This window comes from Pagrus pagrus, assembly GCF_965226575.1.
Source record: "Pagrus pagrus genome assembly, chromosome: 14".
Classification (NCBI taxonomy): Eukaryota; Metazoa; Chordata; class Actinopteri; order Spariformes; family Sparidae; genus Pagrus; species Pagrus pagrus.
Window position 1 is genome coordinate 479873 of NC_140198.1, and position 21394 is coordinate 501266.

The 21394-nt window shown below is 42.6% G+C and overlaps 2 protein-coding genes across 5 annotated transcripts in view; one reads left to right on the plus strand and one right to left on the minus strand.

Moving 5' to 3' along the window:
- Positions 1 to 5589: 5589 nt before the first annotated feature.
- tmem248 (transmembrane protein 248) lies at positions 5590 to 20798 on the minus strand. Of its 4 annotated transcripts, none has more exons than XR_014624139.1 (8): positions 20434 to 20798; positions 17331 to 17489; positions 15850 to 16138; positions 12961 to 13111; positions 11884 to 12067; positions 10081 to 10224; positions 8732 to 9275; positions 5590 to 8437 (listed from the first exon to the last, which is right to left on the minus strand). XR_014624139.1 is itself a non-coding variant. In XM_084374086.1 (8 exons), the coding sequence occupies exons 1-7, from the start codon at positions 20434 to 20436 to the stop codon at positions 8771 to 8773; spliced, it is 933 nt and encodes a 310-aa protein (XP_084230212.1). In that variant the 5' UTR covers positions 20437 to 20797; the 3' UTR covers positions 5590 to 8437; positions 8732 to 8770. The 4 variants fall into 4 exon arrangements, 3 of the variants coding, with proteins under 3 accessions (XP_084230212.1, XP_084230210.1, XP_084230211.1); XM_084374086.1 differs by having other exon boundaries at positions 8732 to 8773; positions 20434 to 20797; XM_084374084.1 differs by lacking the exon at positions 8732 to 9275.
- Positions 8393 to 21394, plus strand: part of lig3 (ligase III, DNA, ATP-dependent) — a 37648-nt gene continuing 24646 nt past the window's right edge. The window contains exons 1-2 of the mRNA XM_084374080.1: positions 8393 to 8479; positions 13621 to 13715. The gene's annotated coding sequence lies outside the window, so the exon portion shown is untranslated. The remainder of the gene's footprint in view (positions 8480 to 13620; positions 13716 to 21394) is intronic.

Consider the following 21394-nt stretch of genomic DNA (forward strand, 5'->3'; position numbering starts at 1 on the left):
TTGTGGCCCTTTGATCAGTTTTGTTTGTTGATCAGCGAAAAAGTCTCGTTTCATGAAACAGTTTCAACACAGGCTGTTCAGACAGACACAACCTCAGTCTGAGATTTAAGAGGCGCATTGTTTGTCATCATTTCTTCTGAAACTGAGGAAGTGCATCGTGTGAACACACTTACATTAGCAGCTTTAAAGGACAGATACACAGAACAGTGGTTTAGTTTTCACAGCTGCTTGTTAGTTTGGTTTCTGCAGGACTCTGGTGGGTTAGGGAAGGACGTTCAGGGTGGGACAGCTGGTCTGAGCTGTCCCACCCTGAATCCTCTGGGGCTCTTCTCTGTTTGGCCTCCAGAGTGAGACTGAGGAGGTGTGAATGAGCTCCTCTAAGAGCAGCGTCCTCTCTGAGGTGACTCATTGACAGTTCAGTCCTGCAGAGCTCAGACTCTCTCTCTCTCTCTCTCTGAGGAAATTAAAGTGCTCGGGGTCTAAAGACTTCGATATGAATACACATTAAAATACACACTGATTCAGGGTGCTGGTCAGTCCTGGTCCTCTGAAGCCGTCTTAAACCACCTGAAAGTCGTCTCCAGGCGTCTCCAGGCGATCAGTCCTGTGGTTCACCTCCTGGTTAACAGATAGACACTTCTCAGTCAGCAGAGGCGACTCTGTGTCATCCCCACTTACGGGCCACTACAGTGAAGGCCCCATCCTGTTCTCCATCTACATGCTCCCCCCGGTGACATCACACACCGGCGACGCAAACACAACAGTCACTTTCTACGCCGATGACACAAAACTTTATCTCCCCATCAAACCAAACGACCAAACCTCCTCCAAACTCTGAGCTTAACTAACAGCTGGACTCAGTCATCCTCTTCTCAGGACGGCTGGAAGTCTCTGTTTTATTTAACTCGTACACGTGATGAGGTTGTTCAATCGAGTTGTATCAGCTACTTAATGTTTCAGAAATCAAGTCATCTCTGTCAGTGGCTGATCTGGAGGAGGTTGTTCATACATTTATTTTATCTTCATCCTTTTTTCATTTCTCAGAAATCCCTTTACTCCCTTCGACTTGTAAAATGCTGCAGCTCAACTTTTAACAGGTTCAACAAAACGTGACCACATCGCTCCTATCTTAGCATCTTAACACTGGTTACTGTGTCTATTAGAATGGATTCGTTACTTTACGCCCTGTCTGGTGCGGCACCTCCTTCTCTTGCAGAGCTGCTCTCTCCATGTGACCAAACGCTCTGCAAGAGCTCGTCAGACAAAACTCTGATCGGTTCCACAGTCGTGTCTCAGAACGAAAGGAGACGACCTGCCTAAAGAGGTCAGTGGTGCTGAGTCACTTCTAAAAACACATTTATGTAAAACTGCTTCAACACCTGATTCAGATGATTTTAATTTTGTTTTATTATCCAGGTTTTACTTATTTTATCTTCCTGTGTTACATCGCCTTCTCTTTATATCTATATTTGATTACAAGCACAGTTTCCTGCTTTTATTGAGACTCTTTGTCGATATGTTGCATGTATGTAAAGTGCTTTATAAATAAAGTTAGTATTATTATTAGATAGACATTGAGGCAGATGAGTTGAGTCTGAAGTGGACTGGATGTTTGTGTCTGAGGGTAATGATGCACAGAACAGCTTCATTCTGGATATTGATGACATGTCATCACCTCACTGAACCAACCTCCGTCTCAAATAATGAGGTGTCTCGTTGTGTTTGTTCATTTTACTGAAGCGACCACACAGGTTGCATTTAGTGTTTCATTTATATTCACAGCACGATGTTAATGTTTTCAACAATAGTCTGAACTCTTCACAGTTTACTGACGATGTTTCTAATTAATGAGAATCCAGAGACGACTGTTTACTGAAGCTTTATTGGATTAACAAAACACACACACAGTGTGTGACGAAGATGTCACAGTAAACAACATTTTTATGGATTTGGCAGAAGAATAATCTTATAGAAGTTCAGTAGTGAAGAGCAGAGAGGAGTGATGGTCTTCATCAGGATGAACTGTCAGCTGCTGCAGATCTTAAAAACATCAGTCTGCAGCTTTTTCAGATTAAAGGTTCAATATGTTAGAATTATTACTTAACATATAATCTATCATAATCTGTGTACTCTAAATGATGACCTGTAGATTATTGTGTGGTTTCAATAACCATATTATCACCATATCTTTAGAAAAATGTAAAAAGTAAAACACTGAAAATACGAGTGTAGGGAGGTGAAGAGAGCGTGAGGAAGAATAATTAGACTGAAGATCCAAAAAACATCTGCACTGGATTATTCACGTTTTACAAACGTGTTTAATTAAAACAAAACATCAAAATTTCATTTTTCAAATCAATGTTGTGTGTGTACGTTTCTCTTCCTGTAATGATGGTGGCGAAATATTCAGTCCAGATTCATCAGCCTGTTCACTCTGCTAACTGCTGCTAACTGCTGCTGCTGCTAACAGCTGCTAACTGCTGCTACTGCTAACAGCTGCTAACTGCTGCTGCTGCTAACTACTGCTAACAGCTGCTAACTGCTGCTGCTGCTAACTACTGCTAACAGCTGCTAACTGCTGCTACTGCTAACAGCTGCTAACTGCTGCTGCTGCTAACAGCTACTAACTGCTGCTACTGCTAACAGCTGCTAACAGCTGCTGCTGCTAACAGCTGCTAACAGCTGCTTACTGCTGCTACTGCTAACAGCTGCTGCTGCTAACTGCTGCTAACAGCTGCTGCTAACTGCTGCTGCTGCTAGCAGCTGCTAACTGCTGCTACTAACAGCTGCTAACTGCTGCTGCTGCTAACAGCTGCTGCTAACTGCTGCTGCTGCTAACTGCTGCTAACAGCTGCTAACTGCTGCTACTAACAGCTGCTAACTGCTGCTGCTGCTAACAGCTGCTAACAGCTGCTGCTGCTTACTGCTGCTAACAGCTGCTAACTGCTGTTGCTGCTAACAGCTACTAACTGCTGCTGCTGCTAACAGCTACTAACTGCTGCTGCTGCTAACAGCTGCTGCTGCTAACTGCTGCTAACAGCTGCTGCTGCTAACTGCTGCTAACAGCTGCTGCTGCTAACTGCTGCTAACAGCTGCTGCTAACAGCTGCTAACTGCTGCTGCGTCCTGATCATTACACAAACAGAACTGGACTGAAGAACTGAAGCGGCCGGTCTGTGGGTCTGTGGTTCTGTGGTTCTGCAGAGTCCAGCTGTCTGATGACTGTCTCTGAACCAACACTGAGGGTCAGGATCCACTTTAAATGAGGGAGTCCAGGGAACGACTGACCTTTTCAGATATGCTGCTTCATAATCTCACGCACGCACGCACACACACACACACACGCACACGCACACACACACACACACACACGCACGCACACACACACACACACACGCACACACGCACACACACACACACACACACACACGCACACACACACACACACACACGCACACACGCACACACACACACACACACACACCTCATGTGCCGCTCTGATTGGAGTTCAGACTGGAAAGCTCTGGAGACATCAGATGAACAGAACCAGAATCAGAATCAGAATTCCTATATTTGTCCCGCAAATGGGGAAATTTCTCAGTCACAGCAGCCAAAGGACGGTGTCACACTTAAACAATAATAAAAAGTAAAAAATAAACAATATAATAAGAGATAGAATTTAACTCGTACATACATAGTATCTACAATATGTAATGTGTAAGTATAAACAGTTTGGTATTTTTATTTACAAACAATAAATAATAAAAATATGGGTATTAAAAATTGTCCAATTAGTGCAAACGAGACAGTGTGTGGATCAGTGGGCAGAGAAACATTCGCCTCCTCATTCGCAGAAAGAAAGAGCGTCAGTAATATTGAACTTTTGTTTGAGCTCAAAAATACTTTTTAGTGTCTTTGTCTTCGTTGAAGGACAGAGTGCGAAAAGTTTGGTGCTTAGTTTCTTTGTGAAGGTCCCTCAGAGACGAGACGAGACCGGCCAAGTCCTTCTGATGGGTCAACCAGCAGCCTCTGTGCTGCACTCATGGTGAACAGAACCCGTCTGACTGGACATTACATAGAATCTCTTTCGGGACCCAAAGTTTCTGTCCTCCAAACATCCAATCTGTCTGTCTGCTGCCCTCTGCTGGTCACAACACAGACTCTGCTTCAGCTCATTACTCAGCGTTTGTGTCCACAGACCTGTCTGTCTGTGACATCATCACCAATCAGCCGTCACCTCGACCTGCTGCTGCTGATGGCCTTAAAACTAACCTGAAACCAGAACTTCGCCCACAGACTCTGTGTGGATTTGTCTCAATGAAAGCACCTGTCGCCATGTGAACCATGTTTAATATCATGTTTGGATCATATTATTAAGTCACAATGTTTATAAGTATACACGTTCAATAAATACCAATGTTCTTGTTCCAGGTAAAGAGCAGAGTCGGGTCGTGTGGACCTCAGGCCTCAGGTGTCGCGGCTCGGTGCTGTTTCTGCCTGCAGCCCTGCAGAGTGAGAGGCTGGTTACTGAGGTGAGTCAGCTGTGATACAACACCACATCACTGCATCTGTTTATCACAGCAGCAGTGATGAAACCAGTCTGTTCACCTGTGTGTCTGCTGACACGTCTGAGCCTGAAGACGACCAATCAGCTGCAGCGTTACAAACCAACAGGTGACGGATAAAAACTTCCTGTAGCTCCTCTGGTGACGTCAGCTGCTGACAGGCTCATTATTTCTGTGAGTCATGTTTGAGGAGGTAAACCTGCTCATCAGGCGCTGTGGGCGGGGCTAAACGGCTCGCAAGTAGCCCTGAAGCAGCCTGTGACTACGTTCACCTGCAGCACACCTACAGAAAAGACCCAATGACGTCACATTAAACCTGGACACAGCGCCCGGCTAACTTCCTGTTTAGCGCCCGGCTAGCTTCAATAGGCATAACATGACTGAGTCGTGCGGCTCCTCCAGACTGTCTCAATGTTATTGGACATCTCGCAATGTAAGCTTATGAGAAAAGTCTCTCTGGGCCGCCGGGCGTCACCTGACGATGTGATGACAAAGTTGGAAAGTTAGCTTCAAAGCCTGGAGCTCTTCCTGGGTGTTGCCTCAACCCAAACCTTCACCCTGTGTTCAGGTCCAGTCCCGGGGCAGACGGTCTGCCTGGTGGTTCTGGATCTGGAGGGAGATTGAACTTTGCTCATGAAGGTCTGCAGTGATGGAGGATGACTGGTGACTCTGTCCTGCTCATAGTTTAATGTGAGAGGAACAGACCCAGCGGCTGATCGTACCGTCATCACACTGTACAAAGGTCAAACTCCCAGAGATGAATCTGTGATCAGAACTCACAGTGAACTGAGCCAGAACCAACAGTTCAGCTTATCCTCATGTTTGTCCCAGCTAACTGCAGAAAACAGGAAGTCTGTCCTGTGGTGTCACTCATTAATAGCAGAATGCTGCAACTCTGTTTTACTGTGAAGCCTCAGAAATGTTTGGTGGACGACGAGACTTCACCTGACTTCATCATCAGGAGGAGATGACGTGGATTATTTAATTTTTGGCTAAGAGAGAAGGAGGCCCGGGACACAGTGGAGTTGAACTTTAGAGACAGTTTATTTAAACTTGAGTTCATTTACAGCAGTTCCACTGGAGGATGACGTTGTAGCCACATTAAACCTACGGTCCTATCTACTGTATGTACAGGGAGGAGGAGGATGCAGCTCGATAGTGCAGAAGGCACACAGTTGGCTTTATACTCGCCTGTAAGCGCTACTAACATGACGGAGAGGATGGAGGTGACGTGGCAGCCTTACAGTGGAGATGTGTGCTTGCTTCATGTAGACACGATGCAAACAAGAAGTAGCGGCTCCTGTTTGACTCCCATCATCAGAGATATAGTGGAGGAGCTGGAGACTTAAACAGCGAGCATCCTTTAAAGTCTGTTTCTCTAAATGTGCACTGAACAAGCATCGTCACTCGTGTTCACTGTGTTGTTTCTGTTTTACAACATGAGATATGGATCACAGAAAACTTCAACTGGACATGTTAAGGCATTCTGTAATAAAAGAGTGAAATCAAAGCAAAGGTGACCAGAACGAGGGACACAAGCAGGTAAATACAGCTCGCTGACATGAATCAGGATGGTTTGGCATCACTATGGCAGCTTCACTCACACACACACCTGCAAAAACACTTCCAACTGTCCAATAAGAGCTGCCAGATCCTCCAGAAGAAGCACAGGAGAGAGATGAAGATGAAGATGTTCAGATATGAGACACATCAGGAAGACTTGTCCTTGCGTCAGAGACACTCGTTCACCAACAAACTCACAGAAATCAAACAAATGTACAAAGTGTTTGATACAATAATAAAGGATAAACCTCAGAATAATAATAATAATAATAATAATGTGTGAACAGCACTCGAACAGAAACACAATTCAAGTAAAGCCTTTAAAACTGAAAAAGTCTAAAACTACATCATAGTTTAAAATCAGGAGGAATTGTTGCATCTTAGATTATTTCTGCTGCTTATATAAAAAAGTACATTCAACAGGTACATCAATTAATTATGGAACAGAATCATAACAGAGGTCAGTGAAATGTGTCAGTTATATTGAAAAGTCTTGATATTAAAGGCAGATTCAGACTGTTTTTAATTCTCTAGTTTTAATTTAAGAAGCTCAGACTTGAAGAAGTTTTACATCGTGAAGAATTTAACACCTGAACGACTCAACAGACGAGGACGAGGACAGAAAAGACAGATTTCAGAGGATTCACCTTTTTTCTTCTTCTCTTCAGATCCGACTTTAAAGTCAGAGATCAATTTTTTCCCTGAAAATTCTGATTCAGAATTTCAACTTCCAAGAAAAGTCAGAAAAAGTTCATTCAAGTAAATTCTGAGTTTAAAGTTTGAATTCTGAGACAAAGTTGTAAGTTAATGTTAAACAGTGACCGACAGTCTCTCCGGTAAACTCTGTTTGTCTTTACTGTAAATCTTTGCAGAACATTTAGAACAAATGTTCGTCAGTCAGCCGAGAATATGAATTATCACTGGAAGAGCAAGAATTTCATCCGTGAAGCTTCAGTTTGAGCTTCACAATAATTCATGTGAACATGTTAAAAGTCTGAAGCCGCCGTTTATTATCCAAACATTTCACTCTCACACGTTCACACTGAGTGAGCTTCTGCACATTTTGTTGAACTACAAAACAATAGAAAATTAAATGATTTAATCATAAATATATAAATATAATTATATAATAATATATAATTATATTTATCTTCAGAAGTCGTCCGACTGAAACTAACTTTATAAAGTTCTGTTGAGGTCGGACAAAAAAGAAAATCCTCAGACAAAATGTGCAAGAAGTCTAAAGGTGCACGAACGATGCAAACACTTCCAGACGTGCAGCTGATGATGATTCGTTTCAAATAAAAGCGTCTCAAGTGAAGAGCCTGGTGACGTGAACAGGACAGATCAGAGCACCGCCTCCTCAGGCTGGGAGAAACGGGAAGGATGGTTGTGGAAGAAGAAGGAAACCATCTCCACGTCTGTTTCCAAGCGAGCGAGTCCACCGAAGGTAAGGCAAGAAAATGTTCTGCTTCATCCCGGAGCAACAAAAGACGAAGAGCTGCAGCAGAGACGAGAGGCGCTGACGAGAGGCTCAGAGGGAAAGCAAAAGGCAGAAAACTGATTTTATCGGACAGACAAACAAACTGCAGCTCATGGACGATGGAGGTCATTAACTTTAGTGTCGACGCCGTTTTCTCTTTACATATTAATGAGCACAGTGAAATCATCTGAACACTTTACAGACACAACCAGATATGATTAATTAAATAAACTAATTAGTACTTCATGTAACGTCCAAAGTCACTGCAGAGAAAAGTGCTCAATTCATTGTTTACTGTTGAAGCTGTAGACTGAATATTATTAATATCTCCAGCTGTGTATTCAGGCTGACTTAGTTATTTAGTTGGGAGATGAAAGTAATCTGATTACAGCCGGTTCAGATCTCATCAGTCTGACTCTGTGATGATGAATGTCTCTCAGTGTCTCTGTGGTCTGTCTGTTAATGAGACCGGACGATGGACGATGTGGCCTTCTGCTTGGTTTTGGTACTGCATGTTCTGACATGGCACACGGGGACTCAGGCAAAATAATCATGAAATAATATCATAAAGAGAGAGAGAGAGGTTTTGCACAGAATCTCAGAGTTCCTACAAATATTTACAGGACAGATACAGGCACTTGTATATCTTTGGTTGGAGAAACCCAACATTGCAGAGTAATGCATTCACAGAGCTTTTGTGTCCCTTATTGTGTTTCCACGGTTCACTAGGCAACTGGTTTATTTTATTTCTTCTGTCTCTTTGTCCACGTTACAGGTCGGTCCTCACACAGCTCTCCGACGGCTGGTTAACCCTCCGATAACGCCACCTGTGACACAGGAAGTGAGACAACACGTCAACACTACAACTGGTAACCTGACCCGACCCTGTGATCATGTTGTTCATGTGTCATTCCTCAGTCTACCATCAGAGGGAGCCAAAATACGACATTTCTTGTACACCAAACCTCTTCAGTAAACAGTGAAGAAGAAACTGCTGCGAAGAAACACTGAATAGTTTTTATGCACTGAGCTGCAGAGAGCTCAGCTGCGTGAAGCTGCTGCACAACATACCAGATAACTGATCATTTCACATTGTTGTATTTCATAAAGAAGATCCTGACCTGTAGTTTCAGCACACCTGAGGGTAGAAGCATCTGACATCACTACTCCAACAAAAACAAAGAACAGCAAGTTGTTTCCTCTGAAACTGTAGAAAAAAACATCTCCACCACCCACAACACGTTTATTCTTCTTCCTCCTCAACACAAGTGCAGTTATATTTATATAGTCTTTGTCTTTGTCTTTATCCATCTCTCAGTCACATTATCTCCCTCTGCTCCTCCTCTGCTCTGCCGCTGAGGGATCAATATTATCAGTTATTTTTATCAGCTATAATTTTATTAACTGAATAATACTTTGTAATATAAATGTCTTAATATTGGCCGGTAAGTTATGGGCCTGATATTTGACGAGCATCACGACTTCAAAGCATTCAGTGACAATAAATCTTGGCTGACCGTATCGATGATGTCATGAGGTAAAAGACGCAGTATACATGTTATTTTACAGAACTTTCATATTTGGAAACAATCTTTACATTACAAACACTGTTTCTCATGATTGACCACCGAGTGGCTGAAGATGCAGCTTCAGGTCAAATCAGATCTAAAGAAGAAGAAATGATTCAATCAGTTCACGTCCTGATTAACAGATCAGAGGATTCTTGTTTCATTACATCTGCAAACATTTGTTTACATTAAAGTCATGACATCATGACGTCATGATGTCATGACGTCATGACATCATGATGTCAAACCAATGTGTGAGTAATGAGAATAATGAGTGAATTATTCAGAATCATTAATAAGAAGCCTGATCACAGTCATAGTGATTATTTCATACAGGAAGAATCATCTGATTCATTCAATATGTCACAGTCTTGAATATTGATTACTGTGATTGGTCGACGTATCGGATAGATTTTGATTCACATGTTAACCTGATTGTTTTGAGTATTTCTGATTGATTCTGGTTCTGATTCTGGTTGAAGTGTGTTCAGTTTCAGCTGTGTTCCTGGCTGGTCCCAGAGGTGACAGTGAGGTGGATGTAGTCAGTGTTGATTTTTATTCTTCAGGTTAAAGGTCAAATGTTTCAGTCTTCTGTCAGCTGATCACTTTTAAACTCTGCTCAGAGGTAAAACCGGAGACGAGCAGCAGAGCTGAACGTTCGCTCGTCTGACCTCTTTAAACTGTTCTGTGGTCAGCTGTGAGCTGGCTGCTGAGATGGAGGAGATACATGAAGGCAACTTAATATTTACACTTAATACAACATATAATTAACACATGATTGTTACCATGGACACCATTAACATGTCAATAACTCCTACATGTCCACGTGTCAGCAGAGGATCATCTTTAACCAATGATCATCATCACTGTTCAGGTAACATGTCACAGCAGGTGTGTCGTACCTTCTCAGGACAGAAGTCTGGGTTGCTCTGTCGGACTTTGCCGGGCCGTCCCTTGATGACTGCATAGCAGAACATAGTGATGACCATGACAAACAGGAAGTAGCTCGTGTGCATCAGGTGCAGGTTGATGAGGGAACGGTCGTCCTGGTGAGAAACAGAGTTAATGATCAAATACAGTTACACACAGTTCAGCACCACAGAGCTGCAGCACTGGACAGGAAGTGGAAACTGAGTCAGTCTGACTTCATGTCTCCTCCACAGAAACTTCCCAAACTGCACCGGTTTCTTCTGATCGTGATGAGAGTTGAGTTCGTACGTCCTGCAACAATGTGAACTATTGATTATGTTGTTTTCTGTCTACACGTCAGAGACATTCCTCACATGTTGCCTCACATGTTCCCTCGCATGTTCCCTCGCATGTTCCCTCATCAGTGGATCAGCCTCTGTCTTCCTTCAGGTCAGTGCCCATTAAAAGTGCACTTTTAATATCTGCGATGACATTAACAGTCCACGTCGCCGGCTGCATGTCTACAGGTGGAGCCAGTTTAATGCTCACATGATGACTGAGTCTTTTAAACACCTTCATGGCTGTTTCAGAAAGAAATCTGCTGACTGCCGTCTAAACTTTGTGTTTCAGACTCATGTTAACGTCACTGTGAGCCTGAAGAGGAAGAAATCAAGCACAGCTGTAATTAAAACACTTCCAGAACACAGTAACGGGCCGCGAATCCTTCCCCGTGTTGTTCTGTTGCTGGTGGAGTTAAAGTCTGTGTGTGTTCAGGTGAGCTCAGATCAGGTAACTGCTCCGGGACAGAATATATGTTCTGATTGTTTTCAGGCTCAGTGGAGCGTTCAGACACGGCTGCTGGTCAGTCAATGGGATCATTGTGATCCTGGAACAATCTACCAGCATCAGTACAGAACTAAAGCTGACTGGACTCATTCACCTCGTGTTGTCAGAGGGGTGAGTGAGGATCATCAGAACCTGAACTGTTCTGATACACGATCAATATGTTTCTTGTATTTTGTTGTCCAACCTGGACTTCATAAATATAAACCAAAATATAAAATCCAACATGAATATCATGAAATAATTATTAGAACTGCAACAATCAGTCGAGAGAGAATCAGTTTCTATTCTGATCGATGAATCATTCAGATAAAAACAGTCATGGTTCTGGTTCTGCTTGTTAAATGTGACGATTCGCTGCTTTTCTCTGTCACTTTTGACAGAACATGAAGAGTTTTTGGGTTTTGGACTGTTGTTGGACAGAAGAAGACGTCTGAGCGTCACTTTGAAGCAGCGTTCACAAGTTTCTGACCAAACTAAACAATTCATCGTGAAAATGAACTGCAGATTATCATCTGACATCAAATCTGTTCAGGTTAACAAGTCAGCGTGTTGAAGTTTATATTATTGTATAACTGCTGTAACCTTCCAAAAAGATGCACTGCAGAATCTTGTCTCTATATTTTACATTTATGAGATGAAGACTGTAGGAGGGTCAGTGTCACCTCCATGAACATCTCTACATCACTGAAGAGTCAGCCCTCTACTTCACTGTTCTGCTGACTCGGCTTTGATCCAGTGTAAGTCTGACATCTAACTTGACAATTGGACTCATTGATGTTAATTTTTGCGATTTTTTTTGCATTTCTAACAAATTCAAGTCAAAAATGTTGATTGTGTTGTCGTGTGCACTGACTGCAGGTCTTTTCCTTCACGTACTGAACACAGCCGATAGTCATCAGTGTGTTGATTGAACCCGGTGTGTGAATAATATGGATGTGTTGGTGCCTCACATCAGGGACGATGACGGTCAGCTTTGGGTTGAGGGCGTGGTACACTTTGCCGATGGCTCCTTTGTAACACCAGAAGGGATTATAGTCCTGACTGTACTTGGTGTCCGAGTCGCGGACCGTGGTGAACACTTTGTACCAGGAGGTGGCGTTGGTGTACGTCTCAGGAACGCAGTGTGGCGGCTGCCTGTTAACGGAAACAAAGACTGAAGTCATGAACTGTTGAAGAGTTCACTGGTTATTATTGATTTCTTATTGAATATCAGCTCCATACATGTTAATGTATATTGTATACAGAACATGACCCAACAAACAGAAAGGGTGAACCTGCAGTGTGAGTACATCTGGAGGTAGGAAAGCAAAGGAGCAAAAGTCTGAATCAATTCAGTATTCTGGGACAAAATCATTGATTATCTATATTTTTATACTTGATATGTTCAGTTACGCTGGAATAAAGCTGCTTCAGTGTGTCACTTCATACAGCAGGACCGGCTGCTGCTGCCGCGGACCAGTGTGAGGAAGAGTCAGCAGGACAGACAGACAGACGGTAGGACAGACAGAAGACGGTAGGACAGACAGACAGCAGGACAGACAGACAGACGGTAGGACAGACAGACAGATGGGCCGACAGACAGACAGACGGTAGGACAGACAGACAGATGGGCCGACAGACAGACAGACGGTAGGACAGACAGACAGACAGACGGTAGGACAGACAGACAGATGGGCCGACAGACAGACAGACGGTAGGACAGACAGACAGACAGGCCGACAGACAGACAGCAGGACAGACAGACAGACGGTAGGACAGACAGACACTTTGAACGTATTAATTCGAGGTGCAGTATTCCTGCCTTGAAGAGGCAGTGTGTGTGTGTGTGTGTGTGTGTGTGTGTGTGTGTGTGTGTGTGTGCGCTTCACTGCCTCAGCTGTAACTAAACACTGATAATTCTACCTAAGTCTCGTGAGATGTGATGAAGGGAGTGCGTCACATGCTGCAGGATGCAGTGTTTGTGTCGGTACGAGGCAGCTCTACAGATGAAGTGTGTCCCTGTGAGTCAGGGAGCTCGTCCAACTCACACTGTGACTGGGAAGATATTGCTGGCCGCAGTGATGGTCATGCAAGTGCTGAACACCACCTGCTCGCAGTGTCCGTGCAGCACGCAGTCGTCTGAGTTCCAGGATAAAGGCAGCGTGAACGTGATGTTTATTTCTTCATGAGCTTCCCGGCCTAAAAAACAAGAGACAGAACAACAACAGAGTCAGGAAGTGAAATCACTCACCCACAGTGCTGTTGAGCCCTGTGCTTTAACCAAAGACTCAAACTTGTATTTCCACATTCTCTGACTTGTCACGTTGACACGAGAATAATTTTCTGGATTAGCTGTGATCAGACGACAACAAGCTGCAGGTTCCTCCTCGCTCTGAGGCATCATTAGAGTCTGAACAGCAGGAAGATCTGATGTCGCACCGAGATACTCCTCTCAGTCTGCGTGATTATGCAATATTTATCAAACTGTGAGGGGATTAGAAGATTATCAGTCGGACTGAGTGGACTCCTGGGTGTGACGGAGGATAGATGGTTTAACACAAGTGTATGTACAGAGGGAGAGCGGATCCAGAGTCTGTCACTATAAATAATCCAGTTCCTCTAGCAAAGTCAGACCACTGATGAGGACGTGAAACTCTCCAGTCATCATGAACCTCATCTGTTTTCTCTCTACGTTTCATTTGACACAGGTCCTCCTCCTTTCTGTGACAACAACAGTCTGACTTCATCCTGCTGGGATTCTGTGGCCAGAACCTGCAAAACATCTACGAGCTTTATAACGAACGTAACGAGCCCAGAGAGTCTAAACTAGCTGAATTTATGCTGATCAGCATTTCTAGGTATTCATCACAATAACACTGTGTTTTAGTACATTTATGGAAATACAGAACGAGCCTACAATAAAGAAAACACTTGATATTTCTGATATTTTTTATTGGGTGATGCTAAAATCAACAAAACACAAAACTGAACACGAATATCCAATCATGTGTAGGACGACTCTGAAGTAGAAGAACTGTGTCCAGGCCTACTTTAGTCGTCCACATGTTTGAGGATATTAATACAAATAAAATGAGCCTCCTTTGATAATAAATAAAACATATAGATGCAGCCCAGCTTTAAAAACAAAGACATCAGGCTCGCTTCAGTTTATTATTGTTGTAAAGTTACAACAGGAGAACATGTTTTTGGCAAACAGCTGGACATGTGGCCACAATTCAACCATGAAGTGAAAGACAAACACGGATCTGAAACAAGGAAATAAATATGAAGGACTGTACAATTACTAATAACTAATATATTGATCAGAGTCCTTCCAAACAGAGAGGCTTCAACCACAGATACGGTCGATCTGGACTGGATTAATATCAGTGCTGTAAAGAATATAATGACCAGACCAGGAGAATATAATCCCATCTGAGCAGAGACAGACGCATCACTCTCATCTTAATCTGACTCTGCTGTCACATCATGTTTGTGTTGGAGACCTCGTCTCCACTCAAACACATTAATAACCTTAACGTCAACCAAAGACCGTTACGTCAGCTACAGAATATCTGAGCACATATTTATATTTTCTTCAAAGATGACGTGAAGTTTGAAACTGAAGGAGTTTTAACGTTTCAGTCTTTTCTTATCTCTCTGCTGAGTCGACATACATGAGAGGTGTGGTTATAAACAACATGTCTCAGAGTGTGTGTTGTCACAGGAGACACACACACACACACACACACACACACACACACACACACACACCAGAGTATGTAGACAGTAAAGCCAGAGGGATTCACTGTACTCTGCTGAAAGCATTAAATGTGAGAGGTATAGGAGGAGGAAGAGCTTAATGTTACACAACGCTGCCTCTGTTTGTTCAGTGTTTGAGTAAAGTCACCACACACACACACACACACACACACACACACACACACACACACACACACACACACACACACACACACACAGAGGAAACTTAAAACCCGTTAAAAGGACAAACAGCAGCCACACAGAGACAGACTGAACAGAACCGACTACAGTTTGGATCCTGCTGTGATGTTTGTGTCTCTCTAATGTTCTGCAGAATCTTAACTTGGTCCTTTTATTTCAGCTCAGTCTGTCAGTCAGCTGTCACGTATATATTCAGTCTGTGGCTGTAGGAGCTGTAGAAAAGCTCACTGTTTTTTGGATTGATTGATATTTATGATTGTGTCATGCATAGTAAATATTTCAGACGAACAGGCTTGTAAAACAGCACTAATGCTGAAAAGTTGAAAATCTTTTAACTTGTAGAATCTGTTAGAAAACGTGCCGGTGCCACGAGCGTCTGTGAGACGGGCTTTAACACGTGATACTAAACAAACAGTGACTCATAATTCATCTGGACACTAAATAGTTTAGAAAGCAAACATTCATCTCATCAGCACGTTTCATTTAACACAGATATTATGAACTCACTGTAACAAGAACCACACAGAACAAAGTCTGGTTCATTCTCAGCTTCATTAACTTGGCCTGAAGAATTAGTCCGGACGGTATTAATGCAAAAACTGTAGAAAAAGAAGAAGCTCAGTCAAATTAATCTTTAGTGTTGTTTATTGTTTGTTTTGTGAATTACACTAAGTTTAGAGAGTTTGTACCTGTTACTGCACAGATAGAGAGCGACATTCAGCACTAAGGTGCATCAACACCAATATTTCATTCTGAAATATCACCACTAATTTTAATATCGCTGCATCATAACTCACCTACATACAGCCGTCATTTACAGTTCACCTGAACACTTTGAGGAAGCTCAACGGTGTCAGAGACGTACATGACCGAGGACTGACACGGAGACAGGCTGACACACACACACACACACACACACACTCATTAGTTAATCCTTCCTGATTCAAACTAGCGATGAAGAGATGGGAACCTACCGGACAGGCCGACCTGCTGCCCCAGCACTGTGGCGTACAGGTGGGTGATATTGCGAGAGTAGCCTCCAAACGGGCGCTGGGGATCCAGCGTGAGGGTGATGGGGACTGAGATGTTGATGGGACCAGAGTCCTCCAGCAGGAGGGGGACCTGGGTGCTGGAGCGAGCCTGTCCGCTGGTCACCACCATGCTCTCCGGCGTGGTCGATTCGTTCAGGCCGTGTTTTATCGTCTCATTCTCCGACACGCAGAAGTCCAGCTCGTTGAAGCGCAGCAGGAAGGTGTTCCAGTCCTGAGAGAGATGACGAAATGTTGTCATCAACCAAACAACTGTTACCTCATTTACTCCTGATTTACACCTGATTTACACCTGATTTACTCCTGATTTACACCTGATTTACTCCTGATTTACACCTGATTTACACCTGATTTACTCCTGATTTACACCTGATTTACACCTGATTTACTCCCGATTTACACCCGATTTACTCCCGATTTACTCCCGATTTACTCCCGATTTACTCCCGATTTACTCCCGATTTACACCCGATTTACTCCCGATTTACACCCGATTTACACCCGATTTACTCCTGATTTACACCCGATTTACTCCTGATTTACACCTGATTTACTCCCGACTTACACCTGATTTACACCTGATTTACTCCCGACTTACACCTGATTTACACCTGATTTACTCCTGACTTACACCTGATTTACTCCCGACTTACTCCTGATTTACACCTGATTTACTCCCGACTTACACCTGACTTACTGCTGATTCACTCCAGTACTTTGAACCAAACTACCACTTTTGCAGAATTTGGACCCTGATTCTGTCCAGCACCTGTTAGGACACCCGTACTTTGGAACAACCTGTTCCATCTTTTAAATCCCTCCAGAAGTTTTCAGCACACAAACACTTTTTGTATTTAAAGTTCTGATCTGGTCTTAATTTAATCCCAGTTTTTGGTGAGTTATTTGTTATTGCTGCTGCTGAGGGTTTTATTGTTTGTAAAGAACTTAAAGAAACACCTACAACGTTATTTTAATTATCTTTATGTGTTAACAAAGTCATATGTGGACTGTCCTGCACAGAGCTTCACCTGTTACATCTTAACCTACTTATTCCATCCAGGTGTGATTTGACCTACAGCCATTTTGATTTGCATGTGTGTCCTGTTCAGATTCACATGCAAATCCATGTATGTACCTTTTAATATGAGCAGTCAGGTGTAGATTAGAGCCAGGTGGACAGGGTCTTACATGCTATCAGGATTTCCTATTTGTGATGTTACAACAAGCTTCTGTCAGCTTCACAAACCAACAAAAGGCTCAACAGATGACAACATTAACACAACATGGCTCAAACTTTTGGCTGAACAAATCCTTCGGGCATGAATCAGGTGATGATGTGACATTTAGCGTCAGCAGTGACTTTATTTCACTGGTATTTGAGAGATAAGTTCATGGGTGTGACTCACCTCCGTCAGCTCTGGAGACTTGATCTCTTTAATCTTGAAGAAATAACCGATGGTCAGGAAGGCGATGGCCACGGCGCTGACGCTGATCATAAAGATGACCAGCGGTGGACGGTTGTTGATGTAGCTCCGCAGGTTCTCTATAGGGTTCAACAGGTACACCTGCGTACAGACACAAGGTGACAGCATTTAAACACCTGTATCATGTATCAGGACGGCTTCGACACGCTAACCTGTTTATTTTATCTGTGTCGTGTGTTAACTATAAATAATGAAGCACACATCTACAAGACCTGATAATGGATCACATCTTCCTCCATCTCTTTAAGTGTTTATTAAATATTTAAGAAGTGATGCAGTCATAAACAGGCCAGGCTGTGGTTAAAGTGCTGGACGTACATTTAGGGTTAAAATTATGCAAAAATTAAATGTAGTTTGGTTTAATGTAAGTCAGTATCTGATGACTGCTTACAGGTTAGACATTTACATCCCTGTGTAAACTGTGTGTTCACGAGACCAGATGGCACCAAGTCAAACAGCTTTTGTGTTTTGTGTTAATGTAGTTGATGAAGCAGCGTCTGATACAGAAGAAATGAACTGAGGAGAGAATCAGTCTGAATATTGTGTAGGGGTGGGGGAAATCGATTCACATCAGAATCGCGATTCTAATCTTCCACGATTCTGAATCGATTCATAAACTTCAAAAATCTTTTTTTTTTTTTTTTCTATTTGAAAAATCACACAAAACACCAATTTGTGTTATTTGTGTACAGTTTATTTTTGTAACTTCTGGGAGAAAAAGGCAGCTGGCCTAAGCTTTTATTCAGGCAATTTTATTTATGCAAGTTATTTCTTGTACAGTAAGTTTTTATTTGTTTAGCACAAATAAATGTTACCTTTTTTTAATGTTTGCCTTTGTGTGATTACATCATTGGAATCAGTTTGTTTAAAAATCACATTATCTTATACAAACTGTGTTGTTTCGATGCCATAATTTGCCTGAACACACTATGCACTGTATCAATTTTGAATCGAGAAACGTTTTAATCGAGAATCGGTTGAATCGTGAATCAATTCTGAATCGAATCGTGAGACACCCAAAGATTCACACCCCTATTATTGTAGCTCCAGGTGATGATGGTGATGATGAGTTCCTTGTGAGACTGCTTAATGATCTACAGACTTACTACCCCTTAAAGATGTTTAATGTAGAGCAGCACAAACATTACACCTACACACAAACTGATAAAAAGTCGGGCAGCACAGATAACAAAATATTATCAGTAATGAAATTTGAACATCCAGATCACAGAAGCTGCAGTTCTTTGACGAGCAGCTTTAATGAAGTACTGAGAGCTGAACTACTAATCTTCTTCTCCAAATGTCTGTTTGACCCCAACAAATGATCCTGCACTGATCATCAATCAATTCTAATTATATTCGCTGTCAAAATAATCACAATATGATTGTGTGACCATATTGTGCAGCTCTAATAAAAACAAATGTATCTATGAAAACACATGTTTAAGGAGGTAAACTGCTAAAGAGTTCACGACTTCCTTCAGTGACTGACTGACTGTTTACATCCTCTGATCGTCATCACACCGGACATGAAGCCGGGGAGACTTTTCAGCAGGATACAGTTCGATCAGCACAAACTTTATTCATTCATGGGCCAAAACTGAAACTTTAGAGTGGCCAAAAGCAAACACCTATTGTTTGTATTGTTAAGATGAAAAAGTGTCACTCCGCCCGCCAGGATTGGATCATTTAAAGTGCATTTAGTCCAATAAAAAACATCAAACAATGATAAATGTTACATTTTGTGATTTTATATTGTTTGCTACACAGATCTGGCACGTCAGAACTAAACTAATGGCCTCACGTTGGGCAGCCCTGAGTCAGACCGCCTGTTCCTCACTGTCATGTTACAAATATTAATATTATCCACTTAAATGAACAATACATGATAAAATGAAGCATGTTGAGTCCGTCACTGTAGACACGGCTGCAGCAGTACGTCATGGTGTGAAAGCTAACGGTAATCATACTGTGTACATGTTCTGATCCAAGGTATTAAATCTACTGTGTTAGTGTTGTTAAAGGAGCATTATGTTGTTTTGTTGAATATATTCAAACTCAGAATTTTAATATTTACAACATTAATATGGGAATAATACAAACTTTTTCCATAGGTGAATAAACAAGCTGTTCTCAGAGGACAAAAAGGTCCCAGAACACTGTCTGAAGCTAGAAAGGTGGCAGGGTCCGCCACATACAAAGTAAAACAGTATAAACTGTGTTGTCCTTTAAGGTCAGTTTGTGTCTTCAGTCATGAAAAGTTTGTTTGAAGATGTTTCTCCTCTCATTAACATTTATTCACCAGAACTACAGACTGCTCCTTTAACATAATAGCTTGATTTAAGTAGATATACAGTTTCATTATATTTTATACAATTATAATGAAGCCAAAAGGACCAATTTCATAATAATAACTGTGTTATACCATATATGGGGATATTTTCTGAGACGGTACCGTTGGACTTTAATGTGCATTATATTGTTCAGTGAGTGTGAACAGCAGCAGCACAGCGGAGGTGTTACAGGAACCACAGCACACACCTGTCCCTCAGTCTTATAGATCATGGCTGTATTATTAGACTGTACCTGTCTGTGCCTGTCCGTGCCTGTCCGTACCTGTCTGTACCTGTCCGTGCCTGTCTGTACATGACCTTTAGCTGCACTCCTGAATATTAAATAAAGTCCTGGCTGTGACTGATCCTCCTTCAGTACAGACAAGCTGCGGCGCTCACTGAGACAAGTTGACATTTTAAATAATGTCATGTTAGCAGGGAGGCTAACGAACACAGTGAAGCTGTAATAACCGTCTGCATGTGGCGTGAATCAGACTTAATGTCCTGAGTGTGTGTGTCTCTACATCAGACCGCAGCCAGGTGACAGGAGCTGTCAACCTTGTAGCATGATAAGCTAGCTACCTGGCGCTGTGACAACAGCGACACAAAGCTGACATCTGAAGGGTCAGACCACAACAAGACGACCAACAAACCACCGGCTACATGTAACGAAACACCGGAGCAGCTCTCACCATCTTTCCTCTCTGTGCATGCGACGGATGCTAGCTGGGAGGTCGGTTACGGGCCACAATAAGCAGCAGTTAGCTGCGAAGCTAGCCTGCACTGCTAGCTAGCTGTCTTCCCCGAAGCTAGTCCCTCCTGAAGATCCCGCTGAAAGTTAAAAGTCGGTGTTCGGTGGAGACAGCCAGGCTCTGAGCGGGAAACACTCCTCGTGTCCTCCTTCCCATCCTCTGCTCCGTGTTGACTGCAGCTGTGAGGAGAAATGTCTCTGCGTACTCTGTAATAACGTCAATAATGTCTCCGGGTCCTCCCCGCCGACATCTCCTCCGCGCACCCGCACTGCGTAGAGAGCGTCGCAGCGCCGCCGCCTCCTGATTCCCGTACGGTGTGCGCGCGAAGTCGGTCCTCCATGATGGATCGTGTTCACGCGTACGTGATTTACGTAGACGAGGAGCGAGAGTTCAGCGTGTTTACACTTTTCTGAAGGTTTCTGCTGCATTAAAGTTCAGTCGGAAATATATGAAGCCGGGCTGCGCAGCTGACGGCCCGCAGGGCGCGTGTCCAGGTGTAGTTCTGCTCGGTACTGACTGCTCGGTACTGGCTGCTCGGTACTGACTGTTGATTCATTTTACAAAACAAGAGGGAGATGGTAGGATCCATTACTGTAGGAGGTACCGTTTCAACGAACAATAATAACAACAAACACAATGACAATAATAATAATAATAATAATAATAATAATAATAATAATAATAATAATAATGTTAATAATAACATTAATAACCTAATTGATTATTTTATCATGTAGAAAAAAGATTAAATACAAAATGAAAATGAAAAAGCAATAAAATAAAACTAATTCAAAGGAACGACTGAAGTTTTGATCCAAAATAAGTGAGTGACGATTATTAAAGTCCATTTGCTCACCATGTTTCTGGAGTCAGTGAAGGCAGCGGTACCGACCTGCAGTAA